The sequence below is a fragment of the Stegodyphus dumicola genome, chromosome 11, assembly GCF_044657685.1.
Source record: "Stegodyphus dumicola isolate Sdum_Otavi_A_Nest chromosome 11, ASM4465768v1".
In the NCBI taxonomy this organism is placed as follows: domain Eukaryota; kingdom Metazoa; phylum Arthropoda; class Arachnida; order Araneae; family Eresidae; genus Stegodyphus; species Stegodyphus dumicola.
In genome coordinates, this window is record NC_140778.1 from 89,741,150 (window position 1) to 89,762,711 (window position 21,562).

Here is a 21,562-nt window from a genome sequence, read left to right on the forward strand (position 1 = left end):
AGTATCATAGAGGGAAAAGAGTCAAAGGAAAATGGGTTTTTGGTTTGGTTGAGAGAGGAACAGATAAATGCATCTTTAGAGTTGTTGAAAACAGAGGTGCCGAAACATTGCTAGAAATCATTAAAGAGAATGTTCTACCAGGATCGATTATTATATCTGATTGTTGGAAAGCGTACGACTGTCTCGAGTTCGAAGGGTATGCTCACTTGAAAGTCAATCATAACTTGAGTTTTAAAGATCCAGAAACAGGTGCGCATACCAATAGTATTGAAGGAACTTGGGCGGCAATCAAAAGAAGTTTCCGTGGCTCTAGTAAGGTAAAAGGACAGTTTGATTCCTATCTTGCGGAATATATTTGGAGAAGGAAACACAAGAAATCCGACGCCAGCCAACTGATGCGTATATTTCTCAGTGAGATCACAGCCATATATTCTGCAAAAGGAGAGGACTGAAGTTAAGTTTCATTTATTATTATTGACTTAAGTAAAATATTGGGTGCTTTTCTAATATGGCAGTTTGGATGTTTGGTAGTTGCTTTATTCTGGCAGCTTTATTTTTGTTTTGCATCATTTTTCTGGACACATTTTTTGCAAAATTCTCTGATTTCTTTAAGTGAAAGCAAATTTCTGAGTATAGGAGCAATGGAGAATTTATTTAATGTCTGATTTTTTTAAGTAAAATACATCGATGTTCACAGGGGCAAAGCCAATGTGGTGTGCAATGCCGAGGTTGTGCGCGATGCCGAGTTTGTGCAATTCTGGGATGTTTTTTTTTAAGTGAAAACAGATCGATGTGCACATGGGCAAAGCCAAAGTGGTGCGCAATGCCGAGTTTGTGCAATTCTGGGATGTTTTTTTAAGTGAAAATAGATCGATGTGCACATGGGCAAAGCCAATGTGGTGCGCTATGCCGAGTTTGAGCAATTCTGGGATGTTTTTTTAAGTGAAAATAGATCGATGTGCACATGGGCAAAGCCAATGTGGTGCGCTATGCCGAGTTTGAGCAATTCTCTGATTTTTCTTTAAGTGAAAATAGATAAATGAACACATGGACACCGAGTTTGTGGAATTCTTTGATGTTTTTCGAGCAAATACTGATCATTGTGTAAAAGGGAAAACGAGGTTGTGCGTGATGTCGAGGAGTAATGTAACTTTATTTATGTGCAATGTTTAACGTATCGTTTGTGTATTTTAAATTTGTATTGTTGTTTTAATTGTGAATTCTATTTAAGACATAATTTTTCATTTAAATTGTATTTTTAATTTTTTGTTTTTTGATATGTTTATAACGCTTTCCGACTTACGATATATATGGATAGTCCGACGATCGACTCAACAGTAGCAAAACTGTAGACTTTAACCCTTGAAGTAACGTTTACCTCATATTAAGTAACGTTTACCTCATATTTTAATATGTAGTATTTGGTATCGTAATTGCACTTGATAATATGAGTTCATTGATAATATTTGTGTGTGTGCGTATGTGAAGCATTGCTTCAAGTTTGTAGTATTTATTTTATTATATTATTTTCTTTCATTCTGAGAAATTAGATTTTTTTATTTATTAATGCGTAGAATTCTAGCATGCCTACACAGAATATGGCGGAATTTTAGAAACTTATATGAAAGCAGTGTAATGATGTTCATATGCAATAAAAAATATTCTTCTTTTTTTATTAATGTAAAGTTTAAAATTTTTAGAAATAATGAAAATTGTCTAATTATTGGTATGTAAGGAATTATGTCGTTACGTATCAAGAAGGTAATTTGTAAAAATGATAAAATTGAAATGTTCCACAATATGAATTTAAATTTAAAAAAATAGTTTATTTGTATAAATAAAAAAAAATTGATAAAAAAAAATAATAATTTAATAAAAATCTTTGAAAATATTGAAGCTCTACAACTATTAGAGACTGCGACGTTGTTTATCGTTTTAATAATTGGTAGAACTCGCTCATGGGAATTTTAAATATAAACGATTTATTATATTTATTATCAGTAACGCCTAAACTTAAATGTTATAAATGTAAATTAAAAGTAAAGAATTTGATATTAATTTACAATAATAAACTATTTATTATTGTTATTTTTAAGAGAAAATAGAAAGTACAGGTAGTGTATATGCGAGACTACATTGTGACGTCATAAGCTTAGTCCCACCCATTTAATGACGTCACGCAGCTCCTCCTACTGAACTTTGTTGATGCAGCCTATTCTGCGCTTTTACCCAAATCCTATTTGGAAAAAAACTGTGGCTTTCATAATCTCATTATTACACATATATACAACAATTACAATCTATACAACGTGTCACAGTGCTACTTTGGTAGACGGTTCCACGGATTTTGGCGATTTTCCTTTGGCGAGTAATACAACTTATGGTAAATCCATTGCTGGATAAGTTATTTATGGTAACCGATACTTTGTTGTCATTTTATTTAAAAAATAATGCGTTTTATTGTGCATAAATTCCGTGTTTAAAATATTATTTATGGCTTTTAAATATTAAAAATCAATTTAATTTTGCCTTTTTATTTGAAATAAAAATTTTATTGTTTATCATATTTTATGAAATTTTATGTTGTGGATGATGTAATCAATGACGTCACCTTACTTTAAAAGTAATTCGTTTTAATATGTATAAATTTAATCTAATTTTTTAAACCATTATTTATGGCTCTTAAATATTAAAATACAATTTAATTTTGCATTTTTTAAAAAATGATTTTATTATGTATGAATTTTTAAATAATTTTAATTCTAGCCGTGATGTAACAAGCTCTCTGATTGGTTATAGAATATTTGTGTATTAACGAGCTGTAATCAGCTCCCTGATTGGTTACTGACAATTTGTGCATTTCCGCGCCGTTTTAAAATTTAATTCATATCTTCGAATTCCTTCAAAGATGTTATCTAAATTATGATTCTGATTTTTTTGTGGTACTTATCAATAAACAACAGGTTAAATACTCAAAAAAATATAAGTACATATTTTTCTTTTATTTTATAAATGTATACTTCAAATTTTGTTAAAAAAATTAATACACTATTTTCAGAAATTGCTGAGATAATTATTGTCCATATGTTTTAATGTTAATTATATTCTATATAACGTATTTTAAAGTATTTGAATTTAATAACATTCTAATTCTTTTAAATGTTGGTATGATGATTTTTAATTCGATATTAAATTTCAGTAATATTTTAATCTAATTAAAGGTTGGCTCAATGTTTTTATAGCGGTGTTTTTATTCTCTTCTTTGCTATATGAAAGTAATAATAACCTTACTTTAGTATTTTATACTCATAGTAAATGTATTTATTTACACTTGCCTGCCATCTTAAAAAATGACATTTTCAACAAAAAATTAATCCATTACTTTTAACGATATTTATTTATTTATTTTTTAAGTTTCGAATACTTTACTATGCGTAAAAACAGCGTTTTTCAAGATGGCTGACGTTTGTAAAAATCGAGCCAACAATTCGGCCAACGTAAATCGCCAAAAATCAGTGCAACCGTCTACCCGTGTCACATTTAATAATTAAAAAGAGTTATGTTATACAAACGCCATACGTTTCAGTGTAAAAGTAAACCAGATCGTCCCTACTCTTTCCTAGGCACATGTCAGTGACGCCCGCCCCGCCCACCGGGTCAGTCTATCTCATATAAGGTCCATGGCCACCAACCCTTGAGATAAAAATTCTGTAATATTATCTTGACCATGCCTCTCGCTTAAAATTTTTAGGTTGATGTTTATAGCCCTAAACTAATGCATATAATGTTTAATTTAGAAGTAAGATATTCTTTAAGGTTTTGTTTTATTCATAACTGAAGCTGCAGAAAGAGGCGGCCATTTACCAAGTAGGGCGGAGCAAAGCATCAGATCCTGAAAAGCCGCTGTAATGTAGTGCTATCTGTCGATGCTAGATTTAACTAGATTAGCCATGTAAATAGATAAAAATTATGTACTATGTTTTGAAAGTCGCGATGTGTAATTTTCAATGTAATATGTTATATTAATGTTTTTCTTATAAAATATAACTTTTCTCAATATCTGTTAAAAATGTATAAATTTTCATTTCATTTTTCATTAGTTTTATTTTATTTTTTCTCTTTCATTCCTTCTTTTTCTCGTTTTTTGGGTTAGCTACATGGTACTGCGGCCACCTAACAGAAGTAGGTTTGGTTTATGTAATTACGCTAACGCTAGAAGGCTATCTGCCTAAGGGGAGAGATGCCTTCGTGGAGGACGTTCTAAGGAAAACTGGCTCGTATACATGTTACATATGGGGAACACTAAGGAATCACCCAAACTACGGACAGTCCGTTCGCGGGATTCGAAATTCGGACTGAATTACCAGTGCTCTGCGACTTTACTGCTCAGATGCTACTGAGAACATCAGAAATAGAGTGCCCGTTTTACTTAATATAGAACCAGTCTCTTCCGTTGAAAATTGCTTTTTTAGGCTAAACCTTTATAAATGCGTTGCTTGAAAATATCCCAAACCTGACTATCGAAGCAAGTATTATTTTTGAATTATGCTTTTAAAGGAAATATTGGCGGTTTAGTGTTAGATTAGCATCTCTATTTTATTTTGCTATTATAAAAATACTAAAGAGAACTTTAAAGGTTATGATGACCGAAAGGAGATGTTTAAAAATCATTGTTACCTCATTGTCAACCGGCAGTTATTTACCATTCTGAAGATAAAAATAAGCAACTCTATTAAAATGTCGGAACTATTCTCCGTCTTTTTCTCGTTACGTTGCCAAAAAATGATACTTCGAAACGCATATACCATGAAACTCATTTGTGTGATCTTAGCATTAAAGTTGTGGAATAGCGTGGTAGACAAGGCCCGATACAATGCTAACGGTGTCAAGGCTTTAACCACATGCAATCAGGATGCAACTATGACCTAAAATGCGTACGATGTGGAAAAAAATACATGCCCCGATAAGGGCAATATTGAAAAATCCTTATGCTGTGCCAATTGCGGGCTCAATCATACATCCAGTTATAAAGGATGTATTAAATACCCTAAGCCAAATGTTGAAGAAATCAAGACTTACTCTAATAGAGTAATCGAAGCCAAATCTTACTCAAAAGGTCTTTCTGCTGGTATTTACACCGATACGATTAGTGAAGCAAAGAAAGTTTTACTTGATCTTGCTGAACTTGTCACGGTTATAAAAAGTGCTGCCTTTTCCAGCTTACTCAACATGTTAAAGACCTAAACAAAAACAATCAAGAAAAGAAAAGCACTAGTAATGATAATGGGTCCAAATAGCATCGTTCGGGCGCCAATTTTGATTATGACGTGGAATGCACGCGGAGTGCTAAATAAACTTCAAGAACTAAAAAATTTCTTAATTAATTACGATATTCACATCGCACTCATAACCGAAATGTTTGCAAGTCCATGTAATAAGATTAAAATTGCGAACTATAACTGTTTCAGAGGTGATCGCATGAGTCACAGAGGTGGAGGTGTTGCCATGTATGTGAAGAACAACCTGCAATCCTGCCTTATCAATACAGAATCAAATAACGGACATGAGTCTATTACCGTCTCTGTGAATCTACCACTCTATGGCATTGTTTATGTTGTAGCTCTTTACAAACCTCCACAAATATTTTGGACAAGCAATTTCTCAAAAAACTTCTTCCCGAGGACAAGAAAGTTATCCTAGCAGGTAATTTAAACTCTAAAAATGTTGAATGGGGACTGTCTAATAATAAGTCTAATAAAAATGGAGAAAAACTACATTACTAATAATCCCACCATCTATTTCTACGCTCCCACCTCCTATACGTATCTTCCTAGCAACCCACGCAGAGGAGATATAATTGACATATTTCTGACCACGACCTCCTATGTATCTTGAGACTAAAATGGATTTAACTTCAGATCATATTCCTGTAATCGCCACCTTAGACACTAACAAAAATAGTAATAAGAAACTAAGAAAAGTACGAACTGGACTATGTTCAAAGAAATCATTACTAAAGATCCACCTATTATCACTTGCCTCAAAACGGAGAACGACATTGATAATGCAATTGACAATTTTACTGAATGCATCCAACAGGCCTTTAACACTGCCACTAAAAATATCCCATGGGATTATGACTCAGAGAAACTGCCCAAACGTATTCGGGACAAAATTAAAGAACGAAATAACTTACGTAAGAGATTTAATGTTTCATGGGATCCAAGAATTAAAAAGAAACTAAACAGACTTAATAAAGAAATTAAAAATGACATCAGTATTTACAGGACGGAAAGATGGAATGAAAAGATCAGCAGTTTCAATGAACCCAATCAAGATTTTTGGAATTTTGCTCAAAATCTTAAGACACAAACTACTTGTAATAAACCTCTCATAGCATATTATGGCATTACATCTTGAACAGCAATTTACACCCAATCTAGACTCTTGTGATCATAATTTCGTCACTGACAACAACAATTTTGTTCATGATTGGCTTAATAGCATTAATACTAAAAATATTACCGATTACACCTCTCCTAAAGAGATTTCTGAAATTATTAGAAGACTAAAAAATAGGAAAGCTCCTGGCTTTGATCAGATTACCAATATTGCAATCAAAAACCTTCCATCAAATGTTATCTCAAAACTCACTAGTATTCTTAATGTCTGCCTTGCCAATAATTATTTTCCTAAAAAATTGAAGACTGCTAAAATTATCTTGCTGCCCGAACCGGGCAAGGATATTACTAAACCGGACGGGTTTAGATTACCCATCAGTTTACTATTTGAGAGGGTTATTTTAAAGAGAATTGAATCTTACTTTTACAAGATCCCCCCCTGAGCAATTTGGTTTCCAGAAAAAGTTAAGCACCATCAAGCAGCTTGTTAGATTAGCCGAATTTGTCGGTGCCGGTTTGCACAACAATCAGACAGTTGCCTTATTCATGCTAGACGTGGCAAAAGCTTTCGACCGCGTCTGGCATGAGGGGCTTATCCAAAAGCTCATCACTTTGGATTTTAGTTGAGACATCATTCTCCTCTTCACCTCTTTTATTACAAACAGAAGATTCATGATGATAATCCTGATTGCAAGATGCTCAAAGCTGGAGTGGCTCAAGGCTCTGTACTTGAACCTATTTTGTATATTTTTTATGTCACAGACTTCCCTAAGATAAATTATGATGTTAATTCCTTCCTCGGATGCTACGCCAACGATACGGCCTTCGCCATTAAGTCTTTTAACGCCGATACTGCTATTAAAAATATGCAAAGATTTGTCACTGATATTGAACACTGGTGCAAGCAATGGTGCATCTCCATCAACGCTCAAAAATCACAACTTCTGTTAATTAACAAAAAACACATAATGACTCCCGCTAGAAGAAAACTTAAAATTTTCAATATTATAGTACCTGAACTTAGAAAAGCTACTTACCTCGGTGTAGTCCTGAATAAGCAATTCAAATGGAAAGACCATATTATTAAAGTCAGAAGCAAAGCTCATACAGTAATGAACAATCTTGCACGCCTACTGGGCAGAGTCGTAGCTAAGGTTTTCAACGCCCAGGGACAACTGAAGATTTCGCCCCCTATTGCTTGCCAAGGCTGGAAAACATTTAATTCTAAAATGTCGTAACATCAGTTTGGCGCCCCTTGGATCCTGCGCCCGGGGACAGATGCCCCCCCTCCAGCTACGCCCCTGCTAATGGGTACATACTCTAAATTGGATCTTTCCCGTAAAAGACACCTTTATACGGCCATTATTAGGCCAATTTTTTCCTATGCATCCCCTGCTTGGGCTACAGTTAAAGCCCTTTATAAACTGCAAGTTCTACATAATAAGTTTATGAGACTTATTACAAACGCACATTTTTATGTGTCAAACGACACTCTTCACAGAGATCTTAAACTGGATACTGTTGAAAAATACCTCCATAAAATGAACAAGAACTTTTTTGACAAAGCCATACAATGCAAGTTTTTACGTCATTTCAAAGTTTTTGATTATCTTCCGCTGAGAGAGGACAGTTGCATCAGACCTTATGCGGCTCACCTCACCCGTGACGATAATTTCACTACATAGTTTGCTTTCACAGATTTTCCTGTAAATAGTGTATATAGTGTATATATGCTATTTTATCATTTGCATCTCTTTATGTGTCTTGTATTTGTATTGTATGTAATATGTTACAATATCTGATTTAGATAATAAAACTTTTCTCAGACTTATTCTCATATTTTAACCACCCATCCATCATGAAACAACACTACCAGACACCAACTTGTATTTAGCCTCTCCATGCGCGTGGCTTTCTTCGTTTTCTTTCTTCTTGTGACGCTGGTCACCCCCCTTTTTTTCTCACTTCCGATGCCTTCTCACTCCCCGGCCAGACCATTCAAAGTCTTGTGCCCTACTGGGATACTTAGTCAGAGAGCCGGCAACGCCGCGAGCTCAACAGCGACAGCCCGGCATAAGAGTATATATAAAAAAAAAAAAAAAAATGTCGGAATTGGGCAAACTCATTTTTACCGACTAACTATGGCCATTATGATAAAACTTCAAAAGCGAATACTGAGAGAGCTGAAATATTGGATAATTTTTTTTAAGGAAGTAAAATGATTGTGTATACTATAAATATATAAAGAGAGAGAAGAACTGCAATATACGGTGTTTATCCTGGGTTTCTGTTGCCTGATGAGAGAAGAAATATGATTGTATGTGTAATACTATGATTATGAAAGACAATTGTGAGTACATAATATTATATACAAATTAGTTAGGAAAAGAGAAATCTATGTATATTTTTGCACTGTACTAAAACAAGCACTATCCAATTCCGATAAATCATATTCATAAGGCTTCCTCGCGACCTTAACACGATCCAAATCATTTACTAGGCGCGGTTAGAAAATAAGAATGGAGTTGCATATCAGCAGCGTTTTCGGTATATGAAGAGTGAAAAATGTAGTTTTCCCGAAAATATATTCAGTTCTGAATAAAACAAAACCTTAAAGAGTAATTTAATTCTAAATTAAACATTATGCAGCAGTTTAGTGTTATAAACATTAACCTAAGTAAGTATTTTAAGTGAGAGGCGTGGTCAATAAAATGTTACAGAATCGCGCTTTTAATTTCCTGCAAATTTGAAAGCATTAAGAAGAGCCAGATTGGAAAATGAATATCATTACGTAAACAAGAAAAATTATTAATGATGTGAAAGTTGATTAAATGAAAAAGCTTTACGGATAATTTTTGAAGATCCCATATTAAAATGTAATTAAGTGACCACCATACTAAAAAAATTCTTTTCCTTTCGAAATTTGATTCATATTCCCTGACAAGAAATTTCAGTGCTTTTTCAATTTGGCCAATATACACCAAACAGCACGATACATATCAAACAATGCTAAATTAACACAATAATTAAAAGCACATATGAGATTTTCCAGAATCAAAAACTGAATTTTACTGATAGGTGAAAAAATAACTTAAATATTGAACATATGGAGAAGTTGAGAAATTTTGTAATTGATAGTAAATTTGAATAATTATTGTGTACGTGTCAGCTAAACGTCACTGTCGGCTCAGTGTCCTGTTGACTAAATGACTTGACAGTTAAGTGTCCCGTAGCTAAATGTCCTGTCGGTTAACTGTCCGTGTCGGCTAAATGTCGTGTCGGCTAACTGTCGGTCTTGGCTAAATGACCTGTCAGCTAAGTGTCCGTGTCGGTTAAATGTCCTGTCTGCTAAGTGTCCGTGTCGGCCAAATGTCTTGTCAGCTAACTGGTGTCGGTTAAGTGTCCCGTCGGCTATGTGGTTATCAGCTAAGTATCCGCGACTGGAAAAAATGAGTAGGAAACGACAAAAATTGGCAGTTGGGCAAAGAACGAGTAGGAAACAATGAAAAATGGCAGTTGGGCAAAGAATGAGGTAGAATAAGGATGAGAATTGACAGCTGGGCAAAGAATGAGTATATAAATAAGTGATTGTAATTTCCATGAGATAATGCCATACAGCCATTGAATATACGGAGTAATCAGAGGGAAATTAAAGTAAGACCACTTCTTCCGGCATTATACGAAGCAACAATTCGATTACAGATGCAATCAGCATACCTATATCATCTTGAAGATGACCGTATGTTTCACCATCTTCTACAGTTTTGACTGAGACTGGGAAAGTACAGCATAACGACTGCCAATCATATCTCACAAATGCCTGATCGGTGTCATATCTGGAGACCTCGGTGGCCACCAAAGCATCTAAGTACCTTGCATGATTCGTCTGTTGATAGCTGTTGTATGCGGTCGAGCGTTGCCTTGCTGGAAAACTGCATTTTACAACCGATGAAAAAAGGGTAGTTTAATTTTTCTATGACAGTCAGTGTATATGAAAAACCTCGTGCCTTCGTCAACGTAAATGCATGTCCGTCTAGCAGTCGGGTAATCCGGAGTTTAAATTCTGAGGAAAGCATCACTGATTTTTTGTGTTTCCTGCTCTTGTAAATACTTACTCTGCAACGTTACTCTTAAGTGATGTTCAGGGAGAGGGTTGGCAGCTTACCGCAGAACTAAATGTTCATATAATATATTTCTTCTCCAAAAGTTCAAATGTTAAAACTATGTCGTTGACTACTATGCCTACTAATACTATTGGGTTGGAACATAAATTGTAAGGATCTTAAGTTTTACTAACGTTTATTTTATTTTAAATCTTTACTATCACTTCTTATTTTCTACTTCCGGCCAGAATTATAAGTGTTAAAGTATTTATGCAAAGTTTGTCTGGCGAATGCCAAGTATTTAAGTTGTGGCTTTTTGCCAAGCAAGAGAGAGGAAGCAGTTAGTCGAAGCAGGCCGCTTACCTTAGAAGTTTACTCAGTTGCTGGTTGCCTTCCAGGCCAGAGGTTTTAATCCTCTTGATAATTTTTAAACGTATTGTAGTGTTCACAGTTCTCTGTACTACATACGGCTTCCTGTTAATATAAGGCCAATCTTCCATGTTTATTACTTCAAAGTTAAATTAGAGTTTAGTTTTATTTTTATACTTTTACGTTTTGACCCCAAGTAGCGGGTCTGTGTATTTCCGAAATACAGAAGTTATTGTAAATAGAGAAAAATAAAGGGTTTTGTATACCCTTCTTGTGTATCCTGTCTACTTCCCACAGTGACTGAACATAGCTTTAGTAAGCTCTCTGTTCCGAGTCAGGTCCTTGCATGTTCCCGAAGAAGGTTAGACGGAACATTGAACCTGATAAAATAATGGTCCTATTTTAATTTAAAAATTTTTATTTTAACAAAACAAAACAATAAATTAGTCAATAAGGTACTTTTCCATTTCGCCGGCGCAAATCTCGCCAAGCAGTCTTTGTTGGCGACAGCATACAGTATACACATAAAAAATGTTAACAAATGTTAGTTTTGAGAAATTTTTATTTTGAAGGCATAAACATTTTAATATCGTTTAAAATTTTATAAAAAGCCAATAAATTTGTAAAAATACATTAATTTAAGAATTTATATGCTTTCACGGTACAACATCCTGATTCGCCGTTTCATCCATGTGATTCCAAGGGAACTCCTCTCACGTAAACTACGTTACAAAAATCTAATTCCCTCAGTAATTGTCTACATTAATTTCAAGTTAAATCTTAATTTGGAATACAAGTTTAAATGCAAGACTTATTTCAATTCGTACGAATAACTTACTCAAGAAAGTATGTAATACCGCAACGCTTTACTTCACTAGTGCATTCTCATTAGAATTGATGAATTTAAACCTTGACTTTGTCTTTTTTATATTTTCGCCTTCGGGTGAGCAGTGTGATTGCATCCTAATTGACTTAATTACCGCGAATGGCCTTAGGGCATAAAATTGAACTAACTGGTAAAAATTCTATGTAATTTATGCCAGTATCGAAAGAATCAATCAATCTGATAAGAAATGGCTGCTACTTGTTTTGAAAATGAAAGGTAAAAGGACACCAGCGAAGATATTCCGTTTGGCATCAGTTGTACCATTATTGGTGACTTTATCGTTTGCTCTGGCAAAACGGAAAAGTACCGCCAATAATATCCGAGTTTCTGGACTTTTCCCCATAGACCCAAGATGTCGAAGTGTAGTCATTTGGCTACAACCCATTCGTTCACCTAATTCTCGAGTGGTTTGAGGCGCGTCTTCGTGCAGAAGTTGATGCAAATGCTCTTCATAAAACTCATTTGGTCGTCTGCAGCGAGCAGCATTTTCGAGCTCGAAATTTCCATTTTTTAATTTGGCAAACCAATATCTTGCAGTTCGTTCAGGCATTGCACCTTCTCCATACACTTCACAAATCTTTCGGGAATCTTCTGCAGCATTGGTGCATCGATTAAACGGAAAAAAAAAAAAAAAAAAAATCCGACTTGACACTCTATTTTAACGATCTGAAAATAACAAAAATTAGCTTAGACAAAAAAAAAAAAAAAAAAAAAAAAAAAAATCAAATGAGCCATCTTGTAGATAGAAAGATTCTCTTTGGAATAACACAAAACATTATGCCAATATGTTTTATTTTTACCCCGTAATTTTAAACACAACATAAACGGCCATTACTTATGTTTCAACCCAATATATTGTTACTATTGTATCATTCGGAACCTTCCCTACAACATATGCAAAAGATTAACACACAACTCATATATACGAGGGCTATCCAGAAAGTAGATTACGTTTTGGAATAAAAAAATAAACAAAGTATAGGAAACAAATTTTATTATATACAGATGAAAGCCACACTCAAATACTACTTTTCTACATAGTCACCATACAAATTAAGGCATTTATCGTAGCGATGTACGAGCTTGGAAATTCCTTCATCGAAAAATTCGGCCGCCTGCGCCTTCAACCACTTCGTTACCTCTTCTTGCAGCTGTGCGTCGTCATCAAAACGCTGCATAGCCAGCCACTTCTTCATTGCTGGGAATAGGTGGAAGTCGCTCGGTGCCAGGTCGGGACTGTACGGCGGATGAGGAAACAACTCCCACTTAAAAGATTCAAGAACTTTACGAGTGACATTTGCCGTGTGGGGCCGGGCGTTGTCGTGAATCAACAAGATCTTAGAGCTCAACATTCCTCTGCGCTTGTTTTGAATTGCTCTTCTGAGTTTTTGGAGAGTTTGGCAATACCTTTGAGAGTTTAAATTAGTGCCTCTTTCCAGGAAGTCCACCAAAATTACACCTTTTCTGTCCCAAAAAACAGTCGCCATCATCTTCCTTGCCGACATTGTTTGCATGCATTTCTTGGGTTTTTGGGGAGAACTTGTGTGCCCCCACTGCATTGATTGCAATTTCGTTTCACAGTTCACATGTTTCACCCATGTTTCGTCACCAGTAACGATGCGATCGAGTAAAGAGTCACCATCCTTATGGTAAGCGTCCAAAAAGTTCAACGCTGCAGCCATTCGCTGATTTTTGTGGTCCTCTGTCAAGATTTTTGGAATCCATCTTGCACAAAACTTGTGGTAACCAAGCTTTTCGCTGATGATTTCGTGCAACAAACTTCGCGAAATTTGTGGAAAACTCAAAGAAAGTTCCGTTATTGTGAAATTTCGATTTTCACGGACTTTAGCATCGACTTTTTCGAGAAGTTCGGCGGTCACTATGCTGGGTCTCCCATTTCGATCTTCGTCGTGAACATTGGTTCGGCCATTTTGAAATCTTATGACCCACTGACGCACTCCACCTTCAGTGATAATGTTGTCCCCATACACTTCACGAAGCTGCCGATAGATTTCTATCGGTTTACAGTTTTTTGAAGTCAGAAACCTTATTACTGAGCGCACCTCGCAGCTCGCGGGATTTTCAATTAACGCAGACATTTCAAACCGTCACAGTATCTGAACGGAGCACAGCACGAACCTCTCACTAGCACGGCTAGATGCAGACTGAGCTGCGCAACGCTCTGACCCCAAGATGGCCGCGCTAGCCCCGCCCCTAGCGGACACAGACGGAAACGTAATCTACTTCCTGGATGGCCCTCGTATTACATGTTGTAGCTGTGCAATAAGATACAGCAGATTTTTAATTAGAAATGCAAAAATTAAAAAAGCAGCTCCGAAAGGATTTCTGAATAACAGCAAAGAAAATGCAATCAGTGTGAATTTTACAATACCAAAGCAAATACACTAAATCCTCATAACATTTATATGACATAACAGTATTCCAATCGCATTTAGATGGGTGATTATATTTCCTTTTTTTACTTCCATTAAAAAGTCATGTGGTAGGTTAGGATAGTTAATTCTGCCAAAACACATTAGAGCCAACTTCTAAGGGTGGGGATGCCTTCGTGGAGGAATTTCTACAGGAAACTGGCTCATATATGCGTTACACATGAGGAAAATCACGAAATGTCTATGCAGCAAAGCCCGTTCACCTGGTTTCGAGCCTAGGTCAAAACTACCAGTGTTCAGACATTTAACAGCATGGGGCTGGTGGGTAAATCCATGCGGTTAGTAATTTTAACCAGTTAACTGTGATTGGCGAGCATACTCGTCATGGAGATGCGACACGATTTTGTGTATTGACGAGTATACCTGTCATGCGTATAATGAAATCGAAAGATAAGAGGGAGGTTTATTTAGTTAAGCACTGCACATAATGACAACGTAATAGAAACAGAGAAAAGAAACATAATAACAAAGAAACTGGAGCTAGTGATTGATTATAATAAAAAAATAAGTGGAGTGGATATGAGCGAAGGAATTATCATAACGTACTCCACAGCAAGAAAGGCCTCAAAAAGTAGTACAGAAAGATATTTCTCCATTTCTTAGACATTATGTGTCTGAATGCATTCATATTATATAAAAAATAATGGAACATTATCGCGTATCAACTTTTTGCTCAAATTTATTGAAGACACTTTTGCAATGTATCCAATTGAAAGAAATAAATTGACACAAACTCGGCCATTTAGACCTAATATAAGCCAATTAGGCAGGAATCTTGTTCCGGATTATATACCCGGAACATACCCCCCCCCCCACCAAAAAAAAAAAAAAAAAAAAAAGAACACGCGAAGGTGTTCGCATTGCTACAAACGTAAGATAAGGAAGGAATCGCTTTACCGGTGTTCGATTTTCAAAGTCCCGTTGTGTATAGTACCCTGTTTCACTGAATATCACTCCACAGCAGGAATTTAAATTCTTACTTTTATATGTATAATATTTAACTTAGTTTATTGCGTTTTTAGTTTAATATTTATGTAATATATGCTTATGTTAACTAAATAAGAAAATATTAGTAATAAAATTTTCAATTTTATAAAGTAAACCCATCTTTGTCATCGAATATCTTACAGTGCAACTTACTCTGTGATTGACAAATATACTGGTCATGGCTCGATTCTAGCGACACCAAACGGTACGCACTCTTAAATGAGAGCTGGTTAAGATTTATTAATTATAAAACTTATTTATGCATTTATAATCACTAGTATATTAATAGTATTTGTATTAATCAATAGATGTATATTTATCAAGTAAGAACTTTGGAAATCGACCATTTAAATTCTGGAACTAAAGTTTAAATATGCAGATATCATTTCGAAAGATTTCAAGGTTACACTTATTAAAACAGTTGTAGGTTAAAAAAAATCAACAAAAAGAAAAACACGACTTAATTTTCATAGGCTCGTGTATAAGTATTAACAACTTTTAAATAAATTATTTTAGCTTTCAAGATTTATTAATTACATATTTAGAATCACAGCAGCAATGTTATGAACCAGGAGACATATACATTCGCATTTAAGAAATTAAAAATTTATATCTGCAATTAAAGTTTAAAAGTACAGATATTTGTTTTTTTCAGAAGACTTTCATGTTTATATTAAATTATGAAATTTCTTACATGTTAATAATAAAAATAAAGAAAAATACGATTTTTGTTACAGCATTGTATTAATTTATTTTTAAGTGTACAAGATAAGCAATTTAAAATTTACTATAATATTTAATTATATACTTATAATCCCAGGAGAAACTATTTTACTAATAACAGATAGCGTATTTATTTGCGTATCACCCCTATTAATTTTACAGCTTGAATACCGGGAGCTGAAGAAATACGTGGAGAATGCTATTTCTACATGTACGATTTAAATGATATACATAGCACATTAAAAAGTACACATAACGACACCGTAAAATTATATATCTTGAAGGCTTAACAATTTAAATAATATTGATTGCTTTTATTTTCACAAAACAATTCCCTGCTTGTGCGTACATTTTACACTGTTACCAATATTTAGCAAGGTAGTTTAGTTATTTTAAGATTTACTAATTATAAAACTGAACTATATATCTTTAATTACAGCGGAAGTTTTAATAATCAATACACGTATATTTATAAAAAAATTGGAAGGTAATAAAAATAATCAAGCTTAATAACCAAGCTAAAAAGACAAAAAAGGCAGGTTAGTAGGACTCCCCTTTTTTGTCATTTTTATTATTACCAATTCGCACTAACGCCATACACAATTCAACAGCAAAATTACAAAATTTTAAAAGCAACATAGTAATATACATTTAGCGACGCAGCGTTAAGTGTCGGCATGCTTTTTTTTTCTCAGTTCATCACATCAGTGTTCAGTTTTCTTACTAAGATGGCTTTTCATTTTTTTTTAGTCCTTTTATTATTAAAGCTTTATGTGTTTACTGTATTTGTTAAATAACCCGTTCTTGGCGCTCACGCAAAATAAAATTCGATCCAAAAGGGAAATCACAAAATATTTAAAAACAACCTAGCTTTAGAATTTCCGACAGACAGCTTTGCGCGTTGGAGAAAAAAAAAATTCTCGCACAGTGTTGCCATAAAATTTATTAAATTTTACAAAATATGAAATATAAAAATTTGGGCTTCCAGGGGCACATGGTCGGGTGGAGGACTACGTTATTCAGAATTTGATGGTTAGTTTTAATAGGTACCCTTTTTTTTTTCACAATGCGAGAAATATGCATACATTCATTTTTTAATTTCCTTAAATATAATACAAGGCGATAATAATTTGTGGCAACTGTTTGAAAACGCAATATGCCGTTTATAGTGATTCAACCCAAAATTCCGTATCGAGACTAATATCTTATTCGGTAATAACATTCCTTTTGGTTAATAACCATTTCGGAAAGCAAAATTTGCTTTTACAACTAACGTTTAAACATACAGAGTTTTTTTAAGGCTTTACGTTCTTCCTAAATTATTAAAATATTCATAGGTTAATAATTAAAATATAATACACAATTTTAGTTTCAATAGCATTTGCATAACATTAAGTTGTTAAGGAATTTTAGAATACTATTCTTTTCGGAATTACCTTTATTATTTAATCCCATTTTAAACTGCTCATTAAAATTAAACTTTATACCCAGCTGAGAGGCACAAACACAAGAAAATAATGTATTAAGTATTACAAAGCAACAGTTGCTCACCCAGCCACCATTATTTGCAACCCAGGGGCAGATAGTGTCAAAAATAAAATCTGTTGTCCATACATAAATCTTTCTGCCTAAGTTGACCACAGCGTTCCAACATCTTTTCATCAGTTCCTTGCAGAAGACATAAAATACTGTTAGAGAACATCCATTAATTCCATTCCTGAAAATCTGAGATCCAATTTCTCTCAGTGACCCACCAGTCAAATCTCTTAAATTGATCTGTAAATATAAATAGTTACTAGTTTAGATGCTTATTACTAATAAAGAAGACGTGCATGTTTATTAGTAACACAGGGAAAGTATATCTTCTCACGAGCAGACGGGAGACCGTAACAGCTTCATTAACCTGAAACCATAGTGCTTTGGTTAAGATAAATCGGTTGATTAATTAAGATAAAACATCAAAGAACTGCTTTCCACTGGTGATATATTTTCTTAGAGGACAACCTCTAAGGAAAGTTGGGTCACATTACCGTTACGTATGGCAAAAATTACGAGGGCAATTCGGAAACTAACATCTGTTTCGCTGTAAATAAAAAAAAAAAAAAAAAAAAAAAAAAAAGCCACATGCTCAAAAAAAAAAAAAAAAGGGGGGGGGGGACAGTTCTATATCTCCCGTTCTACTGGGTCGATTGACAAAATTCAAATTGCGTTCTTCATGTCTCGAAAGCGCGACTTAGGATATATATTAGATTTATATATAGCACTATTCTAACATAGGTATTTTGACACAAAATCGGACTTTTTCTGAAATAACATGCCAATTTTTTACATATTTCGATTCTACAACTCAAATTACGCCTAAATATGAAATTTTGTAATATTTAGAGCGAAATTTATGGAGAAATTCACAAATTTATGTTGGCACTTTTCTTTCAGTTTGCGCCAAGAATAGTTCACTTGGCGAACTTCTTAATATATGGCAACCTAGTTTCCTTTCCCGTGAGAGGAAAAAATGTCACCATCATTCCTTTTTTCCACATAATATTCTTTATATTATATTTTTAATTATAACTTATTATTTTAAGTAATTTTTTCTTTTTCGAATTTCATTTTAATTGTTCAAGTTGCATGGTTTTTTTTCGAATAACTGTTTTAAAAATTTCTATTTACCTATTCGAACTGCGTAAATAAAGGTGCAGCGTTTATTTTTTTTTCCTTCAAATAGTTTTCTTTATATATATTTTTTGTCATAGTTATTATTTTAGGTAATTTTTAAATTTTTATACTTTTATTTTAATTGTTTGTGTTGCATTGTCTTTTCAGATAATTGTTTTAAAATTTTCTATTTATTCCTTCGAACTAAGCATTTTAAATATATTTATTAATATAAATTTTCCAGAATTTGATTTTATTTATTTGCATTGCCTTTCTTTCGGAAGAATCCTTTGTAACCCAGACTACGATGCGTTTGAAAACTGCATACTATATTAAAAGAGAAAATACAGTAAAGCACAGTTTTACACGCCTTTCAATGTTCCGTTCAGAAAAAATATATATAAATAAGAGAGATGTATAACCGAAATTTTAACTTAGGATGACTTGCATACACTGCTTTAAACAGTTTTATCATTGTGCCCATTGCTTTACACAATTTTATCTTACATTTGGTTTCTTAAAATGTTATTCATATTCTAGTCAGATATTTTATTTTTGAAATCGCAAGAATCAAATATCATAAGATTAAAAGGTTTTAAATTAAAAAAAAAAAAAAAAAAAAAAAAAAAAAAAAAAAAAAAAAAAATACTAAATTTTACGCAAATTTATCTTTTTTTTTTTTTTTTTTTTCTCTTTTTCTTTAGGCATTCTGCAGTTATATTAAAAAGTATCCAACTTTTCAAAATATCTTGATATTTTTGACAATCATTTTAAATAAAGTTATCGCCTTCCATTTCATAAAGGCCCACAAATGGCCGAGCGGTAAAGTCGCTGAACACCGGTAGTTCACTCCGAAGTTCGAGTTCTAGTCCCGGTAAATGGGCTGGTTGCATGGGCGTTTTCGTGGTTTTCCCCATGTGTAACGTGTATACGAGCCAGTTTCCCTTAGAAAGTCCTCCACGAAGGCATCCCTCCCTTTAGACAGATAGCCCTTGTGTGCTTTGCCATAATTAAATAATCCAATCCAATCCTTAATTAAATATAATTGATTTGTAACTTCTACTAGAGCTGACGGTAAGAATTGAAGTGCAAATAAATAATATCGTGTGCAATCTTGATTAATATAAAATTAAAAATATTTGCATAGAAAAATATTTGCATTCAGACAGAAAGTTTATTGAAATATTTGCAATTACTTTATAAGAAGGATTTATTAATAACCGTAATAATTACTTATTATTTTACTGATGATTAGGATTCAGTTTTTGACAATTACATTCTAAATTAGAATTTTAAGGATATAATAAAAATACGCTACGCACAAAAATTTATTTTAGGATAAAAAAATTAGTTGATTTTTTTATGTTTTAAAACTTCTTAAATTCATTTAATAAACATCATATCCTCGTTGTTAATTGAATCCAGAATGTTGGGTGTCGTTTATATAAGTATTCTTACTTGTCCACAGAACCTGCTGACTTATCCAGCCATTAAGTAGCTGCAGATCATTTCTACACAATCATTAAACTTCTGTTAATTCAGTCTCTAGAGGGTTGTATGTTTATATCATAATTCGACTTTTATAAAAATTATTATTCTAAATCTTATGTTTCTATAAAAATATACTGTGCTTTAAAAATATGGATGATAGTGTCAGCCGCTCTTTCAGCCACTTCAAAAGCAACAGTTTGTTTAGAAATAAATTATGCAGTTAATGTCATAAAATTCAAATAAACATCAAACGAAAATTCTCAGTTTTAGACAATTCGATTTAAACAAAGTAAAGTAGCAGACGATAAAACGCCGATGGTAAAAATTTACTCTTATTTTTTTAAAAAAAGGAAGATAGAGAGAAATTTAAAAAAAATAGTTAAAAATTTGAATAATATCCTCTATAATTAAAAAAATATTTTTTCATATAGTATTAATAAATACTTATTACGCATCATTGAGGTAAAACATTTCATATAATTAATTCTCCGTAAAATTTTACTTGAAATTTAAGGTTAAAAATAGCTGTGGCATTTCACTGTAACAAAAATCCATAGACCACATTTGGCGTTATTATCGCTCAAAAAAAAAAAAAAAAAAAAAAAAAAAAAAAAAAAAAAATGCCAAATTTCAAAACGCAAAAATATGTAAATTCGTGTATATCTTAAAAAATTTTGAATAAAAAAGGTCTAATTTTTTGCAGATATGCTTAAAAATACGCCTACTTTAAGATGATGGTAAAAATTTTATAGGTTATAATTAAATTTTTTTTCGAAAAATTTATAAAAATTAGTTAAAAATAGAAATTTAAAAAATAAAACAGAAAAAATGGATAAATTTTATTTGGAATGAACCTAAATTTCAAAATGTGAAAGGAAAAATAATAAAAGTTTAATAAAAAAAGAGACATTAATAAATATTTACCAAATTCAATTAACATTGAGGAGTTAAAATTTTGAGAGCTAATATTTTAAAAACTACTTGTACGATTTTTACAAAACTTGGTATTCTGGCATAATTTGAGTCGTAGAATCGAAATATGGAAAAATTTTAATATGTTATTTCAGAAAAGTCCGGTTTTGTGTCAAAATACCTATGTTAGAATAGTGCTATATATAAATCTAATATATATCCTAAGTCGCGCTTTCGAGACATGAAAAACGCAGTTTGAATTTTGTCAATCGGCTCAGTAGAACGGGAGAACTGTCCCTTTTTTTTTTTTTTTTTTGAGCAGTGTACATTCAAGCACTTGTCATAGCATTTTACCAACTTACCAATCACTTCTGCACTTACCACTGCCGAGAAGCAACTTACCAATCACTTCTGCATTACCAATCACTACTCCATAGCACTTCTACATACCAGCCGACCGCGACCCTTGTCACAGCGATTTGAAGTTCCTCATAGTCAGCGAAGTGTTGTGCCTCAATTCGCTTCTTCATTTCAGGGAAAATGTGGTAATGAAGAACAGCCAAGTTCGGGCTGTAGGGAAGA

General features: G+C 33.3%; 1 protein-coding gene across 2 annotated transcripts in view; it reads right to left on the reverse strand.

The window, feature by feature from the left end:
- LOC118205913 (apoptosis regulator R11-like) overlaps positions 1 to 21,562 on the reverse strand; it is a 99,392-nt gene that overhangs the window by 42,955 nt on the left and 34,875 nt on the right. For both annotated transcript variants that reach the window (XR_015044065.1, XM_085826982.1), the window contains exon 4: positions 17,474 to 17,698. Coding sequence is in view for 1 of the 2 variants with exons in the window: in XM_085826982.1 (XP_085683108.1) it covers positions 17,474 to 17,698 (225 nt within the window). In the remaining variant the exon portion in view is untranslated. The remainder of the gene's footprint in view (positions 1 to 17,473; positions 17,699 to 21,562) is intronic.